The 27,211-nt window shown below is 40.7% G+C and overlaps 1 protein-coding gene across 4 annotated transcripts in view; it reads right to left on the bottom strand.

Moving 5' to 3' along the window:
• SH3KBP1 (SH3 domain containing kinase binding protein 1) overlaps nucleotides 1-27,211 on the bottom strand; it is a 224,141-nt gene that overhangs the window by 125,250 nt on the left and 71,680 nt on the right. For all 4 annotated transcript variants that reach the window (XM_035542036.2, XM_035542038.2, XM_035542037.2 and 1 more), the window contains one exon: nucleotides 19,133-19,256. In XM_035542036.2, coding sequence (XP_035397929.1) covers nucleotides 19,133-19,256 — 124 coding nt within the window. The remainder of the gene's footprint in view (nucleotides 1-19,132; nucleotides 19,257-27,211) is intronic.

Genomic DNA, 27,211 nt, shown 5'->3' with positions numbered 1-27,211 from the left:
CACCGATGATGAAAAAGATCTGAGAAAGCACTATACTGGATACATAGCACAACAGACAATGTCCTTGCATTTCCCCATGCCCAGCTGACCTGCCTGTAGCCAAAGGCCATTGAACAAGAGCAGATTACAATCCAAGTACAGAAGAACTGCTTCTCCTTATTAAAAGCAAGCAAGCAAAGTTTGCTTACAAAGTCATTCATTGACAGTAAGAGCTTTTCTAGATTTTGAGATCCAGCAACTGATAAAAAACGAAGAAATGAAACAAAATATTTAGAATATTGGAATATCACTTTGCCTATCCGTTGTCCTGCTTTATTTTCTTGTGAATTCTTAATCTCCAAGACATCTGTTATCTCATGCTGGCAAAGAAAAGAATCTCAAGAAGAAAGCAAATGAATCATTTATCATCTGCCCTCTCTCCTCCTGACTGCTTCTCTGCTGATTTCAAAAGATACGGGAACAGTTTATTTATAAAAGGTACCATTAGTATCTTCTAATTTTGAATGTATTAACTGATTGTTTTCTTCTACTCATACCACATGCCCCAAATTCCAGGACTGTATTTATCTCTTCTTAGTTACTTTGTGCATATTCAGATTTCTCATTGGTTTAGGTTTGGTCTACATAAGTATATCCTTTGTTTTAAAAGAGTACTGTATGAGGAAAGTTAGAAGTAACACAGTGTGTGCAGACAGAGCTCACTGATGCCATGATCTTCTGAAGAAATTCGTCAAGACAGGCAATTGAAAATGAAATTGCTCCATTGCTGTCCAGTGTGGGAGCTACGTGTGTTAAAAGAAATATGAGCAAGGTTCCAAAAGCTTCTCTGTTTAAAGCTGACAGTTTACAATGCGATGCATTACTGGGCCCCGCTGACCACACAGTGGTTACCTGAGCCATCTATGCTAGAGTTACTGTTCTAATAGGGGAGCACTAGCAGGAAAGACAGGCACACCTCAGCAAGTCTTTGCCCTGCATTATAACAACACCCCTGACCTTTCCAGTCTTTCAGCATCTGCTATAGCCAACACTTACTAATGTTTACTTTTTTTGCTGTGCTCTCACTCCATCCACAATGCATTCCCCTCAGCCTTTCCTGATAGCTTTCCATCCTTCTCATATTTATCTCTTCTTTCCATGTACAGTGACGCTTTCTGGAGTGCTCCACTCCAAAATGTCTTTGCAAATACAGAATAGTAAGTCTGCATTTTAAGAAACTAGCTTCGCTTCTGCAATAACTCAGAACTTGTGCCTTGAGCATTCAAAACTACAAGTTCCTGTCTGTGCAGCATGTTGCTATTTGTCCAGAGACTAGAAAAGTAGTAGCCCCCATCTCTGGGGCTGCCTTCCAACTCCAGCTATGCTATGACTATATTTTAAAGTCACTCTTTAATCCCTTCATCCCATATGATTCCATACTATTTCTCTGTTATTAATCTTCCTTGTCTACAGCTAGATTGCTAAAATCCAACCAAGCTGCTCTGAGGCACTCTCCGTCCTGTGAGTCAGCCTCTGACAGGAGATGCTGAGAGCAAAGTATATTATTGCAACTAGGTGGGAGCTGTCAGCAAACCCACAGAAACTGGATTTCATGTATTTGATGCCTTCCCTTGTTTACAAACCTCATGTTAGTATAACCCATCCTCCAGCTCACCAGGCTGAAATGAACTCCCTTAGGATCTTATTTGCAGTAAATGCCACCTGGGATCAGACAGCAAATATGAGAGCTGCCAACTATGAGGACTGGCATTTCCAGTCCTGGAGACAGCCCCTCTTCAGCACTCTTCATCCCTATCTTGCTTGCTAGCTGGCAAGACTTCTTCTGTTTAGGTAACTGAAACACATGGGAAAATGGATTTGTCATTGTTATACCCAAATCCTCCAGAGCTGCTGTTTATTTACATTCTTAACCTCAAAGAGAAATCAAGAAGATAAACTTCAGCATTTTTGCTCCTCTTCGTATTTTGACAAAGTTGGCATAAGATGAGCCAAAGAGGAATGGCTTCATGTGCGTAGAAGTATGTGAAACGCTTATGTATATCTGCATGTTACTAACTCATTTAAGCTTAGTGTATGGAACAGGGCAGCCAGAAACCTTGAGAAGCTGTTTCATAAGCAGCAGAATTAACTTAGTTTAGAGACCCGTGGATTTGCACCTAGTGTCTTATAGTCCCCTCAGCCTCCAGAACCACCCTTGCCCCAGCTTCCACTCACATGCTATACCTGTGAGTATACACACTGGGACTGCTGCAGAGCTACACAGCTACCGCCTGCCTGCCCGGCACACCCATGCCACTTGGCCACTGGCTGCTGCCTCTACATATGCAGGTTTTCACTCAGTTAAGATACTTAGATGTTATACTTCTCTATTCAGCTTTCACCTTAAAAGAACTATGGTGTTGCTAAAAATGCCCTTGAGACCTCTACTCTTCTGTCAAATCTAGCCAGTAAACTCCAGCAGGCTCCAAACAGCCAAGGGAAGGAGGGCAATGCTTTCAAACAACATTTGTTCCATTAGCAAATTGGACTAAAACTCATAGTAGCAAAGGCTTCTAGAAAAGTCCCAGCTTTATGGTAAGTTTCCTATAGGACCTGGAAAATTAAGTTTTCATGAAGATATATGGCATATATGAGGAATCTGTTTATGAGAAATGTCTTTTTCTCTCCAAAGACACTGTTAAATTTTTGTTGCAAAACCAGTTCCAACTACCACACTACATTTTGTGCTGTAAGAACTCGGCAAGAAGAGAATTGAAGAAAACAAAATCCTCATAATATTCTGCACTGTGTGCGAATCAACTGCCTATTTTCCTTGAATTTATTTAAAAAAAATCTTCAGAGCAGTAGTAGTTTCCCTAAATTGGGTCCAATAGTTAAACTGAAAAGCTTAGGTGGAAATCTAATGTAATCTCTAATACCTTACATAATGAGACAGCTACTAATGAGCTGCCTTCTCTACAGGGGGGACTGCAAAGGACACAAAAAGCATCCACTCCCACATTAAATATCCTTCGGTCCCAAAGATGCCGTAAATTTTCCAAACACACTTCAAATGACCACTTGAGCATGGTGCCACTCTTGCAAATCAAGCAATGAATTTTGCTACACAAATGGCAAGGCTCACCCAGAACAGAGCAAAGGCAGATACTTCAAACAAACTTAAGAGCTACTTTTTAATCACTTTGCCTCCTTCCAGACATGGTCGGTTCACACTTGTATCCCCTGTTCCATGGCACAGAACTTCCTAAAAGCTGATTGCAGAACCTGTGATTGCTGTATTTCGTGTCTTTATGTTAAAAGGCTGTCTGCCTTTTGATTTCCATAAAACTATTTCCTATGTGTGGCACAGTAACTTCCCATAAAAAAATCAGAATAGTAACTGATTAAGAAAATAAGCAGTCTGTCTCTTACTCAGGGGATCTACTGGCAACCATATTTCTAATGATTTTAACTTACCTTGTATTTTCATTTTTTTTTTCAGTGGGTTTTTAATTATACACTGAAGCATTTTTATTCAGAAATAACACAGTCTTACTTCACCATACCAAATGCCAGCTTCTAAGCTGCACGGCCACCAGCTGCAGTGAGCTCTCTGCACACAACTCCCCATCAAAAGCCTGTCACCTTGCTTGTTGCAAGTCTCCCTCATTCAGTAGCTGACACAGATTTCCCTCCTCCATACATCTGGGCATGCCATGAAGAGTTGTGTGACTCTTCACCCTATCACCCTTCAGCTCTGCCTCTAGGGCCATGACCAGTTCTGCTCCTGACAATGTGCTGTGAGCGGCGACAACTTCGTGTCAGTTCTGATCTGTGTGAGGAGAAAACTCCTTGTCAATTTAACTAATTCCTGAAATCCAGTTGCACAGCTCTCCTAAATCCATCCAAGAATGCACCTGCATCCAAGACCTCCTATTGAACCTGCCATCAAACCCTTACCTTTTTTTTCCCCACTGCAGCATTCACACAAACTACTTCTATTCCAGCATCTCAGCACGGGCTACCTCCACAAACTTTCACCTGGACACTGCCTAAGGCTCCTTACTGTCACGTCAATCAACATGCTGGAGCTGTCCGCGTGGAAACAAACAATTTCTTTTAGTTTACCGGCCTTCTCTTTGTTTGTGTTCTGTTTTCCTTAAACTGCTTCTTCCTCTTGGCAATGTTATATATCAGCTCCTGAAACAAAGCTACCTGAATACACCAGGGAATTTCACCTGACTGGCACTCTTCCTTCACGGGTACAAAATATTTTCTGTTTCAGAAACAAATGTTTTCCAAGCTCTCTGCTTGACCAGACTTTTGATCCCAGGCAAGGCAGACAGGTTGGTTTCATACCTTGCCTTCTTGGCAGCCCTTTTGATGGCATCTGTACACCTGGCACTACATGGCTGCTCACCTTCTCCTTCTGAGTTGTACGCAGTCTTCCAAGACAACTCTTGTGTCAGCTGTTAGGATGATGCATTAACATGCACGTAAATATCTTCTAGATTTAACAGACCCAGTAGTTTGAGTTTCGTTATATAAATGGAAACAATTATTTAAATAATTAAAATTTTCAATGAGACTGTTTATCTACTTGTTGTAATTACTGTAAACTACAGAAATGAGGAAAAAATATCTGTTTTTTTCTGCTATTCAGTTTATGTTGTGCATTTGAAAGCACTCTATTAGCTTTCCTATTTCTCTGACACTACCAGTTTCTTTTTTTTTTAGTGGGATTTTCATAAAATGCCATAGGAGAATATCAATTTGAATAGAAACAAAAACGTAACTGGAGAACCAGTCAATGAGGAACACATGAATAGAAACTCCTTCACCTTAAAACCAAGAAAAAAAAGTCTGTCTAGGTTTAAAGTCTGCAATGTCTCTACATCTTTTCTAGTTTTGCTGGGATAAACACTATCTTTTCCTAAAAATAGCTGTCAAGTTCCTCTTGTCTTTTCCATTACACTCACTACACAAATTAGAAGTTACTTCCTCAAAGTTAAAGGTTGTGAATAAATAGGCCTCTGTCTCGTGTCAGCTGCATCTGTAATGAAATCCATTTCCAAAAATGTTCTGCAGCCACAAGAAGCAGCAGGGCGGGGGAGAAGGGGTCTATACACAACTGCGATGCTGGGTTTTTGGGGCACTGACCAAGCCCTGTACCTCCCCAGTGAAAGACAAAGGGGAAAGCAACAAACCATTCAAACGGAAAAGACGGCATCTGTTTTCTTTAGGAGCTGATTTAACCAAGGACCATGAACCATGTCTGAGACAGTTTGACAGACCATCACCATCTCACAGCACTTTTAGAACAACTTCAGCTGCAAGCAAAGAAAAGGCAGCGCTGCTGCTCGCTCTGCTCCTTCCAGCTCCTGCAACGCTCCTCTCCCTCCTGAAGGATTTGGGCAGCAGTGTGAAGAGCTGGGCAGAGAACTGACCTCGCTATTAAAAACAACCTCTGCACTGTTCCTTCTAGTTTAACGTTAACACCGATCAATCTCCTAATCCAGCCCATCATGCAGCAGCCAAATGTCTGCACCAGAGCATGGAAAGAAGAAAAACAGAGGAAAGATGGCTTCTTTTTTCTTTTTTTTTTTCTTTACTTTTTTGGTGGCAGTGCTGGCTTAACATGGTTCTGAAAGCACAGCCTCGGGCTCACTTTTCAATGTTTAATACTTTTGTTTTCCCCTATAGCTGCCAGGCATGTGAGCAAAACTGGTTCTCCTTAGGTCACTGGAGCTTTTTCATTTAAATCATTTCCTGGACACTTCCTGACCTCTCCTGAATTCCCAGAAGTAACAATGACCCACGTAATTTAGGATAACACTATGCTGAGTCAGTAGTCTAGCAAAGTATTCCTAGGCCTGACAAAATATCAAGTAGTTGCACAAACGAAGTAATAATGGCTGGCGCTGCATTTTACAGCTCATCCAGAGCTAGATACCAGCCTACAGATCAGGGACATCTGAAATCTGTCACAAGTCTGCACAAGGTAGTGCTAAATGAAGCAGGGAAATAAAAAAATACAGCATTTAAATGTATTTAAAACAAATGGTGCTAATGACTGAAGCTTCTCTGAGGGTATTTTTATTCGCTATTTTACCACTGAAAGATCCCCAGGGAGAGAAGATGACAGCCAACAGGAAAATGCATGACCCAGAGAAAAAAAAAAAACTGCTTAAAAGTATATGATGGCTTAGATTCAAGCTGCTGGACAGCTGGGACCCTACCGCACCCTGACGGATCACCCAGCGCAGCATTATCCTTGTCTTCTCTCATGGCACGCTGCTCAAGAAATCCAAGCAATGAATATGGTGCCAGGCTGAGTGCTGGAGCTGGGCAAAGCTGAGAAAATCTAGTCCCTAGAGAAAAGAGTGTCAGAAACAGATTCTGGAGCAGGCAAGGATTGCTGGGGAGAGCAGATTTATCCCAGGCTGCCACGGGCGGCCCGGGGCCTTGCGGTGCCCATACTCTCTGGAACGGCCTGTGGACCTCAGTGGCAAATGTATGAAGATGCATCCCACAGCAGATGTTGCAGTAAACAGCGACAAGCATGAAGTGCTTCACTGGGCTACGCAGCCCACACAGAGGACCACAGTAATGGCACCACGCTGACGCTGACTTCAGTATTGTTCCAAGCTAATGCAGGTACTGCAGTGAGCTGCTTCTCGCCAGGAAGACCTCTGCCTAGCCTCTGTTTCAGTTTCTAAATAAAGTAGTTGCTGAAGTTAGGAAATAATGGCTCTTGCTGTGTGACAGCTAATAATAATCTCCCATATCGCAATCTTGTGCTTAGGGCCAAGAAGCAACAATCAGCCACTTGCCAACATTTCCACGTTTCACCCCTTTGTTGAGCACAGCCACCCTACGAAGGAGCTTAGAAAATAACCATCGTCAGCAATACGCACGGAATTTTTAAAGAGGATGATACTGCAATTAACACCAAGCAAGAAACAGGCTCAAGCACATACTTACAATCGAAAAGGAAATGCAGAAAAACATAGAATAGGAACTACTGCAAATTACTGGTGCATCTTAACGGCAACATAGCATTAGAAAAGAAGTGAGACAATTGTAAAAAAAAATATGGTAAACAGTAGGATACATCACAATGCGCCACAAACAGCAGCACAACTTCCCATGCTGTGAGCATCTTGATAGTGCTGGAGTAGACTGTATGGGAAAAAATTCTGAAATAAGATGAAAGATTCATGAAATATTCAATGAATAAAATTTAGGAAGTATCATGCCAGTAGAAACAGGAAATATACCTCTGTATGCATAGTATCTTGTTACTCAAGTCACTGCACCTGCATTATATAGGAATCTGAAAACTGAAAGCCTACATAGCTAATAATGCCATCCTACTCAGAATAATCCAAGCCATGCATTATCAACACTGCCTGATACCCGTTTTTCATATCTAGTTATGGCAGAGCAAATTTCCCTAACTTCGGGGGCTTTTAAGCAGATGAATCAAAGTACTTTACACTGTGTATGAAAAATAATAAACATTAATGGAGCGAAAAGTTCATTCTAGGCACATCACTTTATCAGAAGGATGTTTTTAAAACCTGTATCAATTCCTGGAAATAAAATGTTTCACAGAACCTATGACAGATCATAAATCAGCACAAACAATGTGCCTTAAGGATCACCCAGGCCCCCTCCAGGCCCCTGCCAAAGGGCAGCAGGCTGCGGGTGGGCAAGAGGCGGGGAGGGGACATCGCCGGTATAGCTGGCCCCAACTGACCACTGGGGTATCCCGCACGCTGTGGTGATCAGCAGTGAAAGCTGGGAAAGGGGAAGGAGAATGAAGCCTCTCTTTAGGGAAGCATTGGTCTTCCCAAGCAATCACTATGTGTATCGAGGCCCTGCTTCCCAAGACGTGGCTGAACATCGCTTGCTGTTGGGAAGTAAAGAATGTTTGTTTTCTCCTTTTGCTTCTGTATGGCCTTTGTTTTTGTTTTTTGTTTGTTTGTTTGTTTTCTTTTCCTTTAATTAAACTGCTCGCTATCTCTCGAGCCATGACCTTTTTTTTTTTTTCCTGTATTTTCTCCACCTGTCCTTCTGAGAAGGGGGAGTGAGATAGCGGCATGGTAGAGCCGAGCTGCCCATGGGTTGTTAAATCACCAGACGCATTCAGAGTTAAATCCCTGCACAGGTACATACACACACTCCCAACCAAAACCCAGACCCGCAGTTGGTTCACAGAGGTCCCGCAGAGCGATTCGAAGCAGAACAGCGTTCAGCTCATTTAAAGCATCGAGACAGTGCCAGCCCTTCCTAACAGCAGCTATGGGGCCTTTTTGCTGGGCACATTCTCATCATTGTCTTAAGAAGTTTATCCCTATTTGGGCTTATAAATGTCATTCCATCTGCAGGGGAAGCTCTTGAATCATGACTGTAGTTTTCTTCTGGTCTAAGTATGCAGAAGTCAAAAAGTTTCCTGCACCGAAGTGATGCAACAGCAGCAAAGCAAGTCACGCTATCCCAGTGCAGAGGGAGCAGGTATGGAGATATTTTTAAAATATACAGTTAGAGAAAAAAGTACAAAGAAATATATTTACATTAAGCTTTCACACACACATCCACAAATCATCTGTACAGCGGGATGCTTCCTGAGTTAAGAACAAGGTCTCAGAGCATTCATTTATACAAATTTTTTATGTCTTCGGTTTGTATCTACAAGTTACTTGGCAGTACAATTTGAAGGAGAGCCAAGGGAGCCACTGACAGGCGCTGCCATTCACCTAGAACCCCAGAAACCATTCAAAGGTTTAGCTCCTGTGACAAACATGAAGAGACCTCCATTTCCTCATTAAGCTCGTTAGTGCTGCATCTTACCTTGACACGACTGGCTCTTACCACTACCTACAGGCACCTACAGATGGGGGAAGGAAGATGCCACCAGCCACACATCCCTGGTTCCAGCACAGCATCCTCTGTCCCCATAAAAGCAACACAGCACCGCCCCAGCTGTGATCCAAACAGGCAAAGGTAAAACTGTACTGAGCTACTGAACTGTACTGAGCTACTGATGCCTGTCAGCATGAGAGCAAACTTAGGTGGGCATATTTAACTCAGCAGTTACAAAGTCATCAAGACTAACGCCAGGAAAGACAAGCGTTCTTGACTCAGCTTAAAGCACCCAAGCAAAGTTCAAGGCTCATGGAAAAGTTATTAGCTTGTACAGTAAAAGTACACTCTCTTGACCCCACACTGTCATTCCAGATAGGGTTGTGTTTTATATTCCTTGACAGCATCCCTGCATTGCCCCTTTTTTTCACCTTCTCTAGCACAGAATAGGAAGTCTGACTCTCTTCTATCCCAGCAGCCAGCCAGGAGGCGCAGATACCCCTGGCTGGTCACTGGGGAACGTACAGTGACCCCCAGTGACTCACCCCAAGGCTCAGTTTCATGTGAGCCACCCTGCTTGTCTTCTGCCATTTCTCAATCACAGCAAGTCACGCAAGGAGATGGGGGAGAAAGTTCAGCCTGTACTTTTCCAAATCAAGTTAGCCGTGCTGTTCTTGCGAATCCCACCACACCTAGACGAAAGATTAAAGGAGATGGACACGGACTGCTGGAGTCCAGGGGCAGCAGGTCATGGACAGAGCTCAAAGGCAGCTGGGCCCTGCTAGGCTGCGGAACTTATCCCACAACAGTGATACGGAGGGAACTGCTGGCAGCAGGGAGACACTTCTCTCCAGAAACTTGTGAAAAAATAAACAGCTTCTTTTGTGATGGGAAAGCCTAGTTTTAAGGAAACAGGAAGCTTCAGACTTCTTGTTGCTTCTGGTGTTACTGTAACAAGAAAGGCTCTGGTATTTAGTACTATTTTATTGATTTTGGCTTGTGTTAAAGGAGATTTCGTGATAACTGCTAACAGCAAAACATTCTGCACCTGAATTTGATAACATTTGCTCTTGACTAGTACCTTTTGGACAACTATCACATTCTGTGATGAAAGTGAACTACCAAGTTCTAGTACAACTGTTAGAAAATGTATGTGATTTCCATACTTCAGAGATGTAAAACATACTACAAAGCTTTTAGATAGGAAAAAAAAATCTCTAATTGATTAAATAAAAATTCGTGTTTACTAAAGAGAAGATGAAACTAATAGCAAATGCATGGAATTGTTAAGTCTTCCTTCTAGTGCAGTACTTTTGAGATACTTGCATAAACTACTTGTAAAAAGAATATCAAAAAGGTTTTGAGATCCTCTGTTTTTCAGTCAGTGAATCAGAAGTTTATTCTTACCTTTTAGGACAAAGGTCCCACATAGTTTGCCTGGCCAAAAAGATATCTGCCATTCATATTTCCTAAAAACGTACAGTCACTGGACCTGTGATCTGACAGAAAGAGCCTGAGAGAAAGTCAGTATAGATAGAAACAACCTTGAAAGGAGGTTTAATTCTCTAGAAGTCATTTAGTTTCTCTGTCCCAGACTCATCTCATTAAATTTCAAGCATCTTAAATCAATGCTCAAGTCACTTCCTCTGCCATCAACCCAGAAAAACGAATGTCTCCAGACTGGCCATTCAGATCCTCAGTTATATGTATTATGATAAATAACTAGAGAAACCTAGTAAGTCCGCGAGACAATGCAAGAGGAGACATTTTTTCCAGGACAGGTAATTCCCTGCTGATTGTTTAACATTTTGGTGAAGATTGTATCATACATCAAATATAACAGTGTGTATACTAAAACATATTTTACCCACACTCCAGAAATCGCTTTTCCAGCGATCTTCCACAGACACTGAAATGGAGTCTTCCTGACTATGCTCATGTACACAGAAAAGTCTGGTTTTTACCATCCTAGGATCCACTCAGCCACCTCACTGTCTTCTCAGCTTCCACTCCTGTATATTTTGAAGGACACCTCAGAAAAAATCCTGTTATTAGTCTGAACTCCTACGCTACAGATTTGATTATCCTCCTTCAGATCTACCACACTTTTAAATAAATTTCTTCATCCCCAGCTACCTGAATCTCTCTCCTGCAATCCCAGCTCATTCCCCAGAGTTCACTTTCCCTACTTTTCTCTCTCCATTCAACCCCTTTCAGAGGAAAGCTGCAGAACTACTCGAAGACTTCTCTCATGCTCGTAGTTCACAGTTCCTTCTCACAGCTCATGTCAATGGCACAAACTTAAGGGTGGGTTATGCAGCTTACGGCACTTCCATACAGGCAAGCTATACCATGTTCTCCTCATAGTCAAAGGACAATTACTTTCAGGATATGACTCCTTTGACTTAATTTTGGATGAGATCAGAGCCTATTTTTCTCTGTTGGCAATACATAGTGAGCCTAATGGGAGGAGCTCAGACAGACACCTACGTTGTTCCTGTATATACTTCCCAGAGGAATCCCTACCCTTTAGTAGTTGCTTTCTTCTCCTTAATTCTTTCAGCTGTCCTTGTGGTGACTTCACCTGTTCCCTTTCAATGCCTTCCTCAAGAATTCACTTATCTCTGTTTTCCCACTGATACAAATATGCCTGAGATCTACCTTTAACAAAAATACAACAAACCTAACTCATGTCCTCATTTGTCTCCATAACCACCTCCCTGTTTCAGTAAGCTGTCATCCGTAAGCTGCTCAGAATGCAGATCCCCGATTCCGTTCCCCCAAATCTCTTCAGACTCTCTATGAAAAGGTTTTCTTCTGCTTCTTCATTGTGCTTGATGTCAGCACCTATCAGTGCCTGTTGAATTTTAAAGTCAACATCATCATGGTTTTCTCCATACCACTCTCCTAATTGCCAAATACAGACCCACATTTAAATCTGTCATTAAAACAAGTGTACTCTAACTGAAAAAAAACACAAAAAACTAAAATGTTAGACTGCCACCAATCACTCAATTAATGCATTTTCCCTTTTTTCTAGTCATGTGTTACCTTGTTTCATATATATATGTGTGTGTGTTTTATTGTTTTATATATATATATATATATATATATATGTAAAACACACACACACACACATATATATTGTAAACTCTTTGATACAGTGGCTGTATTTTAGTTTGGTGTTTTTACAGCATAGTCCATAAATGAGATTCCCAGAGCTAACCAGATGACGCACAAGAAGACGGCCATCTAGGCAAAGAAAAACCGCCCAGAGAAAAGTGTTATCTTGGAATTACAATTCAATCCAAGAGGGATTTCTACAACTGACTTTCACAGGCTACTTCTGCACAGAGTCTCATGATACTCAGTAAGGTCCCACGCCAGTGCTTGGATACAACTACACAAAATTGCAGAGCCTACGTCAGGGTTCAGCATTTGTGCATTGTGCAGAATACCAGGAAGGAGCAATTGAAAAGAAAGAGTAAACACTTAGGAACAAATAAGATGGGGGGCACTCCACATTAAATGACAAGAAAGGATATGATCTCACTGGAATAAGCGGTTGAAATCTGGATAGATAATGAGCCTTTAAGTGAAACCAGGGTGGCAAATGACCATAACAAAGAAAAACAAAAGTTTACATTTTAAATATATTAAGTCAGTACTTAAATAGGAGTTGGAAACAAGATCTGCTTGAAAAGCACAAGCAAGCACCCGTTCCACTGTTGCCAAGAAGACAGCATTGAGATCTTTCTTCCAGACAAAACAAAACAAAACAAACAAACAAAAAACCCATGTCAACGGTCAACAGACTAATCTCAAATTTATAACAGTGGTAACGCCTATTCCTGTATTGCAGAATAAGCCTATTTTAGGCAGATTTTCAGTATAGTTACAATTACAAAAGAAATCCCAAAAGAACTAAACTCGTTTTGCGGCTTAGGACAGACAATGCACTCATTTTAAATTGCACTGTTTTACAATTTCCCATGCTATATAAACATATTTATATAAAAGGATATTGAATCCAAAGGCATGGCCCCATAGTGCAAGGAACGATGCTCACACGTTAGACAAATACCCTCAACAGAATACATCTTATTCATCAGCTCCGAAATTAGCTATATTCCCCTCACCTTCATTATTGGGGATTATTTAGATTAGAAGAAAAGAATGATCAAACTAAAATGCTAGAGAGCTTCATCACTTTTCCATGCATCATCTACAGGTTGCTCTCCGTTTTGGAGAGTCGATAGAGAACAAGTAAAGATCCTTCCTCCAGCATGGGATGGAGCTATTTTCACAGACCTCCACAACAAATGCATTAATCTGCTACAGATCATACACACACCTCACCTCACATGTGAACAAAGTCTCTTTCTGGTCACCACCCACAACCCAACACAGACTCATGTCTTTTCCTGCCTCTCTGAACTGAAAGCCTGGCCTTTCTATGAAGTGCTGCTTACCCAAGACTAAAGAACATCTAAGAATTTATTTTCAAGAAGCAGTACTTTTAAAGGTAACGTGTGTTATCTGGAAGACTACTTACAGATATATAGATATGGTATTTAAAAGCAAAGAATAAATATTTTGCTGAATTCGAGTTTCCTGTACGATTAATTTTTATGCCTCATTTTGGGTTTGCGTCATATGTTGTGTGCATGTTTTAACCTTAATAGGCTGAGAAGTATGTTCTTGTGCATAGTTGTGTAAACTGTATACTGATTATACACCAATTAGTTGATCTTAAAAACTAAAAGGATTTTTTTTTCATGCTTGTTATTTCTGTGAAGTTGGCAGTGTTTTCAAGGGAACACCAAAGCCTGTCTGTGAAGAAGGCCTACACATATAAACAGCAGAAAGATAATCCAACCAAAAGACAGATTAATGCCTTCTAGCTTCCTGTGTTTGAAAGGAAAACCAAAGCTGAGCATACTAAGGGTCAGACACTTCATCAAGCACATGACTGGCACATGAAAAAGGCAGTTGTTTGCACTAGGTTAAGTGATAAACGATTTTCTGAAAGAAATTTTGAGGTTTGCTTTTCTGTTGAAAAAGGTAACCAGATTCATAGCTTACATAGCATACATCACTTTAAAAACAGAAAACTCAAGAATCAACACACTGACGCTGGGTTTCTGTCAGCTTGTCTTTTTCATAAATGGAGTATCCCTTTGTATCCCTATTGAACCAAATGATGAAGCATTTTTCTTGTAAAATGCTTTTCCCATTTCTCAAATTTACAAAAACAGACTTAAATGCAGTTTTGCATACAACAGGCAGTTATTTATTCGTAACATAAACCTACTATACTGACAAAGATACTTTCACCAAATTCCCTCTTTAAGGATAGGATGGAAGTTCTCTTTATTATTTAAATGTAGGGTGGAAGGTAAAATAAATAATTCTCAAGAGAACTAGAAAAAACATTTCCTTGCTTTCAGTGCTTGGCTCCGATTAAGAATATGTAACACATGAGCTGTTCCAGATTTTCTGGCTTGAATAACCTCAGTGCTGACTGCATTTACAGTTTATATAAAACAAATACATCTGGCAAGGCAAAGTATCTTTTCCTTAAATATTTTTACTTGTATAACAATTGTTGTTAGTTTACTTGCAAAATACAGCCTATCAACTCCAGTACTGCAATTTGAACTATGTATAGGGCAAATACATTATACCCAGATACAGAAAATAATTCAGTGAATGAATAAGGAATACCCCAAAATCAGAACAAAACTCCCACAAAGTAAGCCATAGCCGTTGAACTCTTAAGCTCATTACATGCAAGTTTCATTGATGTACCTTTATAGCTGATTGAAGATCGTACTGAATTTATACAGATCTGAAATAGTTACACGACTTTGGATCTGTTTTTAGATTTTGAAAGTTGGAAAAGATGGAATTCCACCATGTTGGAAAAAGCATTAAAAAAAAAAAAAAGAAGAGATGTCTTCCAGTGTTTTTCTGTTCCAAGACCTGACTAATTTTCTTATGATATTTAGTAACAGTAACAATAGCAATAATTTTGCTTCTTTTTTATTTTAAACCAATCTGAAAATGCTCTAAGGAAAATAAAAGGCCTTCCTAACCTGTTATTAACAGGGTACAACAATGCCAATTCTAACTAAAGCCAAGGAGATATATATATATATTAAATTCAGTTTTACAGAAGAGTAAGAACAACAGTTCTATATGCCAAGCAAAAATTCTGGGGTTGTGAAAAGATACACGAAAAGACCCACACCTAGCCAGGAAAGGATTTTCTTGGCATATGAACTGTAGGAAGAAGCATAAGAATGGTCTCTCCCAGGTTCTGGCATAGCATAAGCAAGACAACCACAGCTCACATTCATGAAATTTCAGACAAGTCACTCGGTGCCTCGGCCTTTTTCCTTAGACAGGGATTGATGGAGCAGCACCTGAAGCACCCATCAAAACTGCCTAGAGCTGGTGCAGCCCTGGGAATTGTCAGGGAATGCACAAGGATGACTTAATGTTTCCCTAACCCCATCTCTACACTTGAGCAAATAGTTCTTTTCTGAGCCTTTCAGCAGTAGAGCATGAAAACACTGGAACACTATATTAAAATGCTCTGTTTTCCAGATTTTAATTATCATCACCCCCATGCATGATCACAACAGATCTCAGCACAACCCAGGCAGGTATAACCCAGGTTTTGTCAATAGGTAGCTTGAGAAAGAGATAGCTGAAATACCTGGAAGTTTTGAGTAATTTTTGATATGCCACTGCAATTAATCAGAAAAACTCTGCGTTCTGAAAAAAAAAATCAATACACATTAATAACTGAAAAATTCATGTGTGGCAATTTGGCCAACAGAACAATTTAATGGAAGTTACAGAGGAACTCTGTGGCAGATCATAGAATCATAGAATATCCCGAGTTGGAAGGGACCCATAAGGATCATCAAGTCCAACTCCTGGCACCGCACAGGTCTGCCCAAAAGTTTAGACCATGTGACTAAGTGCACAGTCCAATCTCTTCTTAAATTCAGACAGGCTTGGTGCAGCGACTACTTCCCTGGGGAGCCTGTTCCAGTGTGCAACCATCCTCTCGGTGAAGAACCTCTTCCTGATGTCCAGCCTAAGATCTAAGATCTTTTCTAAGAAAATAAAACCAATATTTCTTAGGTGTAGCCCTAACTTCTAGATCATACTTACAAACCTGTAAAGAGATGAAATCCCTAAAAAATATTAACTCTCACAGATATATCAAGGCCAAGCATAGCACCATTTCCTAAATTATGTTCACCACAGCAGTCATTTTTACTGTACATTTCTGTTAGGTCACTAGTACATGCGGTCAGCAAGAAACATTAAAGGATTAGAAATGTTCCGTTTTTACTTTTCTCAGTGAAAAGCAGGAAAGCAGGCAAAATCAAATCCTGGTCAATCTTCTCCTGGTCTTTATAACAAAAACCTGGGTAACTGATGGACAGTAATCTACAACTAAAAATACCACAACCGATCGATGCCCTCAGCATGTAGTGGAAGTACTAACATGGGTAGGCTACTACTGGTGGCATTAAGCCAACTTTAAATTATTCCTAGATTACATCTGTGACCCACAAAAGCAATCGCCATTACTTGTTTGATGACACAAGCCTTTACAAGAAGCATTTCGATTTTTCACTGAATTTATTATAGGAATCCCTAATTGCAACATAGTGCTTAGAAATAATTAACTTGAAGAAACAAGATACAAAGTTGGATTCATAACAACTTTTTTATTCAGAAATTCATTCTCTTCTTCTTACCTACTTAGATGTTTCTTACAAATAATTCATCTATTTTCCTTGAATACCACTGCTGGACACTTGTCAATATTCCTCAAGGAAAAACTCTCTACAAGCCAACAGCCCAAGAGGCCAAGATTCTTCTGCTCAAAATGTCACTGCCTGCTAAAGTGCTGCCACTTATTTGAGGCCAACCAAGTTAAGTAGCAAAACTACGCAATGTAACACCACAGCCATAGAAAAGCACTTACCATCATCTTGGTAGTAGAAACATCAAAACTTCACACCTACATCACTGGATCTGCCCTAAGGTTCCAAGCAGCAAAATTACATTGCCCAAGCAAATAAATCAGATTGACTATTTTCACTGCCGAACAGTGGCTACAGATCTTTAGATACATCCCTCTCCTCTTCCCTTCCTAACAAGAAGAAGGAAAAAAGTACTCTCTTTCAGGTCAGATCACACTCTATGATCAATAAACAGACTGAGATAGGGTTGTTTAAAAATCACAGCACAAGGACACTTGAAGAAAAGAATCCCTGTGGCATTTAAGATTCCCTCTTCAGCTAAATATTACAACTCCTTCTACATGGAGGGAGTTATTTGCCACACAGCCCTTAGAAGACTCTTTATTATTGAATGCAACAGTAGCTACTTGCTTAGCTGTCCTCACTTGAGCAAGGAGACTTTGGCACCATGCTCAAACTGACCACAGAAACTGAGAGAAACCTCTTGGCCTCGTTATTCTCTGTGCATCCTTAGCTCTGTACATCCATAGCTGTGCTGCTAGAGGAGAGTACAGCACACTGCAACTGCTTGCTCTGCAGCAATGGAAGTAGCCATGGAGAAGCAGACAAGATAAATTTACCAACCCTGACACTATGTAGAGGTAGCCATGAAAAGCGCAATCCCCATTAATGAAATTCAAAACAGTAACATCCTAATATGAGATCTCCTGATTTCCACACCTAACCCCTTCCTCAAGGTACAGATTTTGATACCAGTCTTTGCTGATTCTCCTTTCAATAAATATGAAGTTTGTCTTCTCCAGCTACAAGGACAAAAAGAGAACTTTCTTTATCTTCTGAATCTTTCACAGCTTCTGAGTTAAAGGGAAGAAAGAGGAGGAGAAAGCCTCAGCTCTTCGTATTGTATTTGGAGTGTTATCCCCTTGTGACTGAACCGAATCTCTGCATCTGCCACAGCTATTAGCCTTCTCCAAATAGCAGCTGAAGCAATATGGAACAGACTTAGTCCCCAGATAATTTCACAACTACTCATATGGTTCTGTATAGCAGCCATGAAAAAAAAAAATAATTCTTGGTAATTTAATTCTGCTGTTGCTTGAAAAACCTATGACCCAAAGCAGAAATGTTGGACGTGTCTCCAGATTCAAGGATGACACTACAAACACAAAAGACAAGGCTTTCTGAGATTTATTTCCAATTTTTTAACAATTTTATTTTTTAAGAGGACATTACTCCTAGCAAAAGAGGTGGAGTTTACTCCCCCTTGCATTTTAAAGGAAGTCATACATTTTACAGAAATTATTAAATCTTCCTCAATTGCAGTTGCAAACCATAGGTCTAAGACCTCAAGCCAAACTGCCATCCCAAATACAATACTCAATCATAATACGTAAGGAAAAATTTCCATATGCATAGCCCTAACAGTCCAGAAGACACGCTGAAATGGAAATTACATTACAGCAATGATTAATGACAGCAGATTATTCTGTATAAGACAGCAAGTAAGAAACTGTCTGGTGCTTTCTCTGGGAAAAATAAAGGCCATCTATTGCACACAGACAGTCCTTCTCCCACAAACAAACTGGAGCATAAACATAACCTAAAGAAAAATCCGGCTATTGCCAACCTTTTGTTTTGTTCAGACATTCCTGAGAGTCGGATTGGAAGCTAGGGAAAGAGACAGAAGATCTGGAGCCTTTCCTTTAAGCAACTCAAAACCTTACATAGGCATATGCTAAGAGAGATTCCTTACACAGGGATCACCTTGGGAGTCAAGCCAGACAGAGAGAGCACACACTGCAATCTGAAACAGAAGACAGTGATAGACACTTCCCAGGAAAATAATGCATTAAGCTTTACATTTTCCACCTTTTTTTTTTTTTAATTTTTCTCTGTCAGTAACCAGTCTCTATCCCAGATACAACGTGAATACATGAATGTGGACTGACATCACCGTGCAAAAAGCTCCATATACGCAAGCTGTCAGTTCATTACTTTTAGTAATCTGTTCATACAGCTTTCCTTAATTAAACATATCTAGGAAGGATTTCTGTAAGAAGAAAAGGATGTCTGTGCAAATTAATGTGGAAATACCAGACATGATATATGCATCTGTATGCCAGTCTAAGAGGAGAATGAGAAATTTTTAATATTCTTGCCGTGTCTTTAGAGTTAAATAAACTATAGCTTTAGTTCTAGAAACAAGGACGGGTTACATTTCGTTCTTTTAAAGGTCTGAATGTAATCTGCATTTAAGCTTCCATATACTTTACCTTTTTTGTTGGTTCTAATAATTGTCTCAGACAACAGTAAAGGGCTTCCATTGGAAACTTCATTTATAGGCTTCTCTGGTGGTTTGTTGGCAATATTTTCCTTCTTCATATCCTTCTTTATTTCCTGCATAAGAAAAGGCAAGTGGAGAGGGAGAAGAAAAAGAAGAAACAGTAAAAAAAAAAAAAAAAAAGTGTTACAGAATATTCTAAATCTGAAGCCCCCATGATTTCTTAAAACTTCTATATATAAACCCCTGATTATTCTAATGCTACCTCAAACTTGTATACAAGGTGAAATGCCACAAAATGAAAGCCATTTTCAGTGACTCTTCCAACCAATACTATTTTTTTTTCTTTTTAAAAGGGGTTAATCTCTTATTTCTGCATGAAAATTGTAGGGCAGCTTTGCAAACCTCTTTGGTAAAGATTACCAAAGCTAACTAGTGAAAAAAAAAATTCAGGTTATCCATCCATTAGCTGTACATTTGACACACAGGGCAGCACCTGGTTCAGTCTTCCTGCTATTAAGTCTGCCTCCCCTCTGTCAAGAAGCTCACAGAAACAACAACCATAGCAGGAAGAAAAATATTAAGTAGGAAAATATGACAAATGTTACCATAATTGGCAGAAACATATAGAGCTGCTGTCAGAGCCGTTGCTAACACTAACACATTTTGCAACTGAATACCTTTTAAGGTGATCGCCTCCTTTGGCAGCAGACAGAAAAAATACATGGTGGAGTGAAGTTTCATGAAAGTAAACCAACAGGCAGGGAACTGATGCACTAAAGAGGCAAAGCTGTTTGCCTATAACCATCTACCAAGAATTAAGGGGAAAAAAAGGTAAGATCTGGCTCCAAGCTTTGCCCTAGGTCTGAACCACCTGGGCAGGGAGGGACCTCTGGAGGCCCATGCTCCAAGCAGGGAAGGCCTCCTCTGGGGTCTTTTTTTGTGAAAAAAAAATGGTCCTTATACCCAGCCTGAACCTTTCTTTCCAGTTCCTGTCTGCTCTCTCCTGCCTTCCCCCACATGCCTGGCTCTGTCTCCTGGATAACCTGCAGTATGTAGTAGAAGGTCCCCCCAAGGCCATTTCTTCTCCAGGCTGAACAAGCCCATCTCCCTCACCATCAGGCCTCAACAGGCCATGCGCTCCAGCTCCCACAGCCGAAGATCTTGCTCCAGTTTGTCAATACCTTTCTGGTACTGACAGACTCAAAAGTGTCTGCTGTACTCTGGATGTAGACTAACAAGTGCCAAGTAAAGGGGGATTATCACTTCCCTCAAACTGCAGACTGTGTGCCTGTTACACAGCCCAGAACACTGTTTTTAATGTGTTTGATGCCAGGGCACATGACTGGCTCGTGTCCACTTGCTGCCCGCCACCCACAGACCCTTTTCAGCAGAGCTGCTCCCAAACCCATCAGGCCCCAGCCTGTATCTCGGTCAGAGATTTCTCTTTTCCCAGGGGCAGGAACTGGCATTTGTCCTTGCTGGGTTTCGTAAAGTTCCTGTCTGGGTCCCTCTAAACAGCAGCCCTGCCTCTGAGCCTGTCAGCTGGGCCCTCCCCGGTTGGTGTCACCTGCGATTCTGATGAGATCCTCTACACTGAGCGGGCACTGGGGACAGGTGATGGCTTTGGAAGACTCTTCCCCTAGTAAAAAAGAAAGCTTCTACCTCGAGAGCTCTCTCAACTCTCACGCATTTGCTGCCCTCTTCTACATCACAGTGCAGTAGCAATAGCAACCTCTCCTATCCCACCAGCACATGGCACTGGAGCATACACAGGAAACACTGTAGATCTCATTTAGGTTTCCAGCATATCAGCCACGAGCACTGTAAACCATATCAAGCAAATTTCTACTTGAAGTTATTTGAGAACAGCATCAAGCAAAACAAATTTCCAAGTCACTACCTATAGGGTTCCTTCTAAACCCTAATTTCATAACTTTTTTTAGCCTTTCAAATCAACAGTACAATTGGTAATTCAAAGTTGAACTACTATTTACACAACATTAACACATTCTTCTGTATCTGCACAAAGCATTTGCTATATATCACTATTCCATTAGCAGAGACAAGAATTTTATAAACTGCTGCCCACCCAACTAACAATGAATATTTCACCTAGTGCCATCACACAGGTAGAATAGCATCTAAAACCCAACTCATCACAACTATCATAACTGAAATACAAACGTGAATGTGTGTGCGTGACAGGTGAATGCACCTCTGTGATAGATACCGCTGTTGTTAGACAAAATATTGCACACAGTTCTTGTTTAAAAGTGAGCCACACGATAACTTAAGAACTCTACATACATTTAGTAAAAAACTAAATCACTTTCTGAAAAGTGGTTTAGACTAACACATACATCATTCCAATAATTTTTTTCCACAACCTTAAAAATTAAAATATACAATAAGTAAGCCCACCCCAGTCTTGTCATATTGAAGCTTTAAATCTATTCTGCAGCTAGGTGACAAAGTCACAGTGTATTAAAACATAATCTACAGTTTAAATAGAATTTGAGAGTCAAAAAGCACTCTTTCTTGTGAACAGGACCATAAGTACATTTCCTATAGAAGACCCCATGTTGCCAGAATTTGTTTCCTGTGTGTCATTAGTGTGATATTTTCCATTCTCTGTCCACATCATGTTAAAACCTCAACTCACAAATTTTGAAACAACAGTATGATCCTTTTTATTTTGGAAATCCTATTTGCCACTTCAAAAGTGACTGAGAAAAGTGTCTGCTGTAAGAGAAAGCAGTGCTGCATGCTGAAATCTGCGGATGAATGATCCCAGGTGCCTTCGCTGCTGCTGACAGATTTTGAGGAAGCAATATTTTGCTCCTGAAAAAAAAAATAAACAGGAATACAACAAGACAACTCCCAAACACTGGTATTTGGCTGAAGGGTGGGAAGGCCTATACTTCCTTTCCCATCCGGTATTCATGGAAAAAATATAGACGTAGATGCAGAGTGTACACTAAGTCAAAACTCATACCGAAGATACAGCAACCTTGCAGCCACCCAAATCCTCTAAGGATCACATTATTTTCTACCTTTCTGGTACTAGTTTAGGCTAGTTTTCATCAGTGTTTCCTTTGGTGCTCATGAGAAGGGTTTTTATTTTTCATAGCTAGTGCCCACAATAACGTGACACATGATCAACCCCAGCAGCATGAAATTACAGATCCAGGAGGGAATTTAAAGGACAAGTGGGAAATTCTCTAAATAATGAAACAGAAATCAAGCAAAAAACAAGGAAGCTTTACTAAGCTAAAACCTTACCAGAAACATACTCATATTTAGAAATACGGGAAGCCTTTATCTAAGAAGCCCTTATCTAAACCCTTATCAAAGAAGCTCAGCCCACATGCTACAACAGAAAATTTATGCCAGCTTTAAGCCACTTGTCCACTTTTTTAGTTCCTGGGTTTAGTCTATGGCACAAGACCTAAAAACACTCAAACAAAACCAAATAAAGCCCACACACCTTAAGCAGCCTTGTTGCTGTAACCCACAGCAAACATTACTGCCAGTATTACATCCTCTTCTTAACCCTATCTCTGGTATGTTCTTTCTGCCTCAGCGCTGTCTTCTCGTCTACACTGCTCATCCTTGAAGAACTTAGGATTTTGGGACTTTTTCTTCAGCTATGGCCCGAACAGAGCCAGGACACTGGCCCTGCCCATGACAATCCATGCCATTTCTTTGTTAGTGTGCCTCCTTGTCCACATCGCTCGGCCCTCTCCCATGCAGTGCCTGGGCATGGCTCAGCAAATAAGACAGCAAATAAGCTGCAAATAAGCAAATAAGGCAGCCCCATGCATGAGGCGAGACTGCAGGGAAGCGCAGGACAGAGGATTTTGCCATACAAGTTGAGCTATGCCTCAGGACAAAGAAAAAGGCCCTAGTGCTGTTACATTCAGAAGAGTTATCATAGCCATTGATACCTATCCCCACTCTTACTTGCTGTAAAAAAGCTGTAAAAATGAGATTATTACTCTAAAATGTTATAAAGTGTTACCAAAACCTGTATTTCTGCTTGACAAATGGAGCAAAAAGAAACATGATTACTTTGCATATTTGGTAAATGATGCGAGTATAGAAGCCCTAAAAGTTTGATCTTCCATCAGTAATAATTATTGAGATCTCTTTACATTAGCCACTCATTCTAGATTAAAACGCATGGAAAAGAAGCCTACCACGGAGGAAAGCATGGACAAATGAGCTTCCAAAAACATACGTATCAAAGGTGGCTTATAGGATCTTTCCCCAATATATGACATTTCTGATTCTGGTTTCACGTTAGAGTTTGCACATATTATTTATTTTAAAGAAGAAATCCCATGTGCAAGAAGAAGTAGAAACCAATCTTCCACCTAGGACAGGTGGGAGTTAGGAACCTCCCTGTCTGCCACGGGTGGTTCAAGAACAGCCAAATTTACAACTGCTAACACAAGATGTACAGAAACTGACAACCCAGCCGTGAGTTCAGGGATTGCTGTTTCTTGAAGGAGCTTGTGTATGCAAAGAGAGAAGCAGGATAGAGCAATATATAACATAGTAAAGTTTCTTTCCTAACATATTGGAAAAAATCAACCTAGAATTAGCTGTCTGCCCAACAAGGACTTCAGTGTACCTCAAAGGACTTCACTGTACGTCAGTACCTCACAGGTACAGACTGGGACCTGAGCGGCTGGGAAACAGCTTCTCTTCCTCTTCTCTTCCTCTCCTCTTCTCAGCTCTAGTCCTAGCTCTGTTCTATTCTGTTCTGACTGGGATTCTGGCGCTGGTTTCTGGTGGTGTTTTGACTACAGCAAATACAGTCACACCCTGATTAGCTACAACCACCACTCGCTATGGGCCAATCTGTTCTTGAGTAGGGCAAGGGAGACTGGACAGATCTTGCAAGACATCCACTGCATCTCCTCCAAGCCACAGAGCATGAGCACCCTCGCTAGGAATCCCTGTGGTGACACCAGTCGGACCAGACTCGGAGACCTAGACAGCCCTCTCCAGAACTAAGTTCACAAGGCAGATGTCCACGGAGAGCCCCACACAGAGGACAGAGCCTCAGAAGGAGGGGACTCAGAGGGATCCTGAGTGCTCTTCACCCCACCGCAAACATCTCACCCACTTCTCAGCTACTGAGATGTTTCTGCAAGGTGAGCAGCTGTCTCACACAGCCTGCCTGTGAACAGGTATGCTCTCACAGGGCTAACAGCTTCAGAAGTATCTCTAAACCTCATCTTTGGTACCTTTTTATGCTTGATTTTGGGGCAGTGCCTGGTATAACCTTCATAGGACAAAATGGTACATTTTTTCCTAGCCCATGCAAAGATAATTGTAGGTTATTAGCAGATCATTTTCAAGGGACTATGCCTTGGGAACCCCTGAAGTAAGTGACCTCACATTTCAACCACTAAATCTAAACCAGATCCTCCGATGCCACAAACTTAAACTCAGTCTCCTCCTCCTGTATATGCGGGTTTCAAAATGATTCCAATATGATAAGCAGTTCTTTCGGGGAAGAGGGCATCCTTGACCTGAGAAGTTCTGAAAAGAAAGCCACCGTGTACTTTAAAAATAAACGTTAAACCTGACTTGATGAACTTTCAAAGTTCATTGATGAAATTTCAAAGATATTCTGAGAAAATAAACATATTCTAGAGCACCCTGAAGGTCCTCACACTTTGTACATCATTATTTTAACCGAGGCTTCAACCATACTGCATAGATGCCAATGGCCAAAAAGCGAAAAGATGCAAACATTTTTTTTTTTAAGCAAACTGGTGTTGGATCTTCCCTAGTCCTATCCCACATCATTGTAAGGAATGGAAATTCTTTAAGATTTTTTTTTCTCAGTAAGCTTGTGAGCTACATAACATTAACTATTAAACAACAAATTATATAGTATGATAAAACTCCACCATATAGCAAATTACAACATATTGAAATGTAGCTGTATTCTGTTTAATGGCTATTTCAACCTAGAAAAGCTAGTCATTAAGAACTTTCATCTTTTTCTAAGTCTTTTCAAAAACCGTTATTCACTGACATTATAGTCTTCATGCCTCGTCAAGCTGGGGAGAGAAAAAAAAAGAGGGCCTAAGGGTTTACAAAGAGAAAAGTCCTTGACCCATCTGCCATTTTTAGACTTGTTTGTAAGATTTAGCTTTGGCTTCAGAATTTCATCATTCGTTACCTCTCAAGGAAAAAGTCTAATTTATTGGTGTGCCTGCACGTTGAAGTTCCTGCTCATCTATCAAGAAGTTTCCTCTAATTTATAGAAAATGCTTGAATTGGGTCAGCTACAAAAGTTACAGTTAATATATGTTACCAAGTACTTCTGCCATTTTCACTACATGAAAGTTTCAAGTTTTTTCACTCTAACACTTTTGACCTTTACAGGAAACTCAACTGAAAACATTTGAGGAAATTACTGCAGCCCTTTCCATGACTACAAGTGCAAAAAAATGCTGTTCTGTGCTGAAGCAGATATGAAATGTTTCATCCAACCATTCATTCCTCATAGCTTTTGGGAGCCATGAAAAATTATGAGAAAATGACCACCAGAATACTGAGGTAATTTACCTATGGCTTCCATGTGCAAAGGAGAAAAAAAAAAAGTTTTTGCATCCTGGAAGTGAGAGGTTTTATCAAAATCACTCAAGATTTGTTGAAAACAAAACACACTCACACTGAAAGAGTTAAAAGCTGAGAAATAATGAGGCTTTCACAATTCAAAAATTTACAGCCTGCACATTGCTTGAAGCCAAATATGGGAGCAGGATTAAGAACCCAGAATCATCTGCAGCCCAGGGGAAAACCACGCAACACATTCAAATTATCAAAAGATGACAATGGAAATGTCAGGAGCGCTTTGACCCCTCTGAGATACAGTGTGCAGTGCCACACTTTTAGAATGCTTTTCCTTTAATCTCTTCTCTCAGAAACCATACTTTACACTTCAAGAGACAACTGCCACCGTGATTTCCTGCAAACAATGTCTGCAGCTTCAAACAGTATACGAATTCAATTACCCATTTATACTGAAACCTCAGAACATAATTCTGTTGCAATGTTCAGTCCTCCTGAGTCATTTCCTTTGATATTTTCACTAAAACTAGTTAAGAGGTATTGAATAATTATAAATGTGCCTAGATATAAATGCAACTCCGTCATTGTACAAGACTCCGGTAGTTCTACAACGAAATAAACAGTGTAGCTGGTACAAACCTTCTCAGCAAGTGAACTAACATCAGTGTAAAAATTATTTTCAATCAGAAACATGGTGGCAGCACTAAAATTCAGTATGTCTTTATAGCACTAGCCTTAAACTTTGTACATAGCAAAATGACAAGGTCAGTTTCTTTATTGTCACAGACAATGCAGCTTTAATTTTCCTGGCTTCTGTATCACTTGAGATTCACATGTCCTTCCTTCTCCTTTCTAGGGCAATTACCAACTCCAAGACATCCAGACAGAGCGTGGGACCGTGAAACACCCAGATCCAGCCCAGGATACCTCCATCAGCTGGTCATGATAGGAGACGGTAATCACCAGCTATGTCAGCAAGCAGAGAGGGAAGGACAGCCTGGAGAGCACGCTCCCTCAGCAGTGGCCCCGAGCTTCTAATAGCTGCACAGATGTGGCGTCGCTATTGCCCACATCATCTGAGCTCATGACCAAAGCAATGCTCTTGTATAATAAACAACTTTTCACTACAGTAGGATTCCACATCCTCTCTCCTCTTTCGCTGTCAGCTTTTCCCGAGTTTATAGGAAACACTTTCCCAGCTGCCTGTGAGGCATGTGACAATCTTTGAAAAAAATAGGGTTACAGTTCTTGAGCCTCCCGGTTTGCGCTAGTACCGCCTAGTTCTGGGGTTATTTCTAAACCACAGCCTCCTAAGCCTCTCTCAATGAGTTCTTTGGTTTCTGTATCTAGCCTTCAAAATCAAGTCTATTTCTGAGACTCACATGACTCCTATCTGATTTAAGGCTTGACAGAGAAAAGTGCTATTTGTTCGCTGAGTTTTACACGCCAAGCAGCCTCTCTGCTCCAGCAG

This window comes from Cygnus atratus, chromosome 1, assembly GCF_013377495.2.
Source record: "Cygnus atratus isolate AKBS03 ecotype Queensland, Australia chromosome 1, CAtr_DNAZoo_HiC_assembly, whole genome shotgun sequence".
Taxonomy (NCBI): Eukaryota; Metazoa; Chordata; class Aves; order Anseriformes; family Anatidae; genus Cygnus; species Cygnus atratus.
This window is presented reverse-complemented; position numbering and strand designations above follow the sequence as displayed.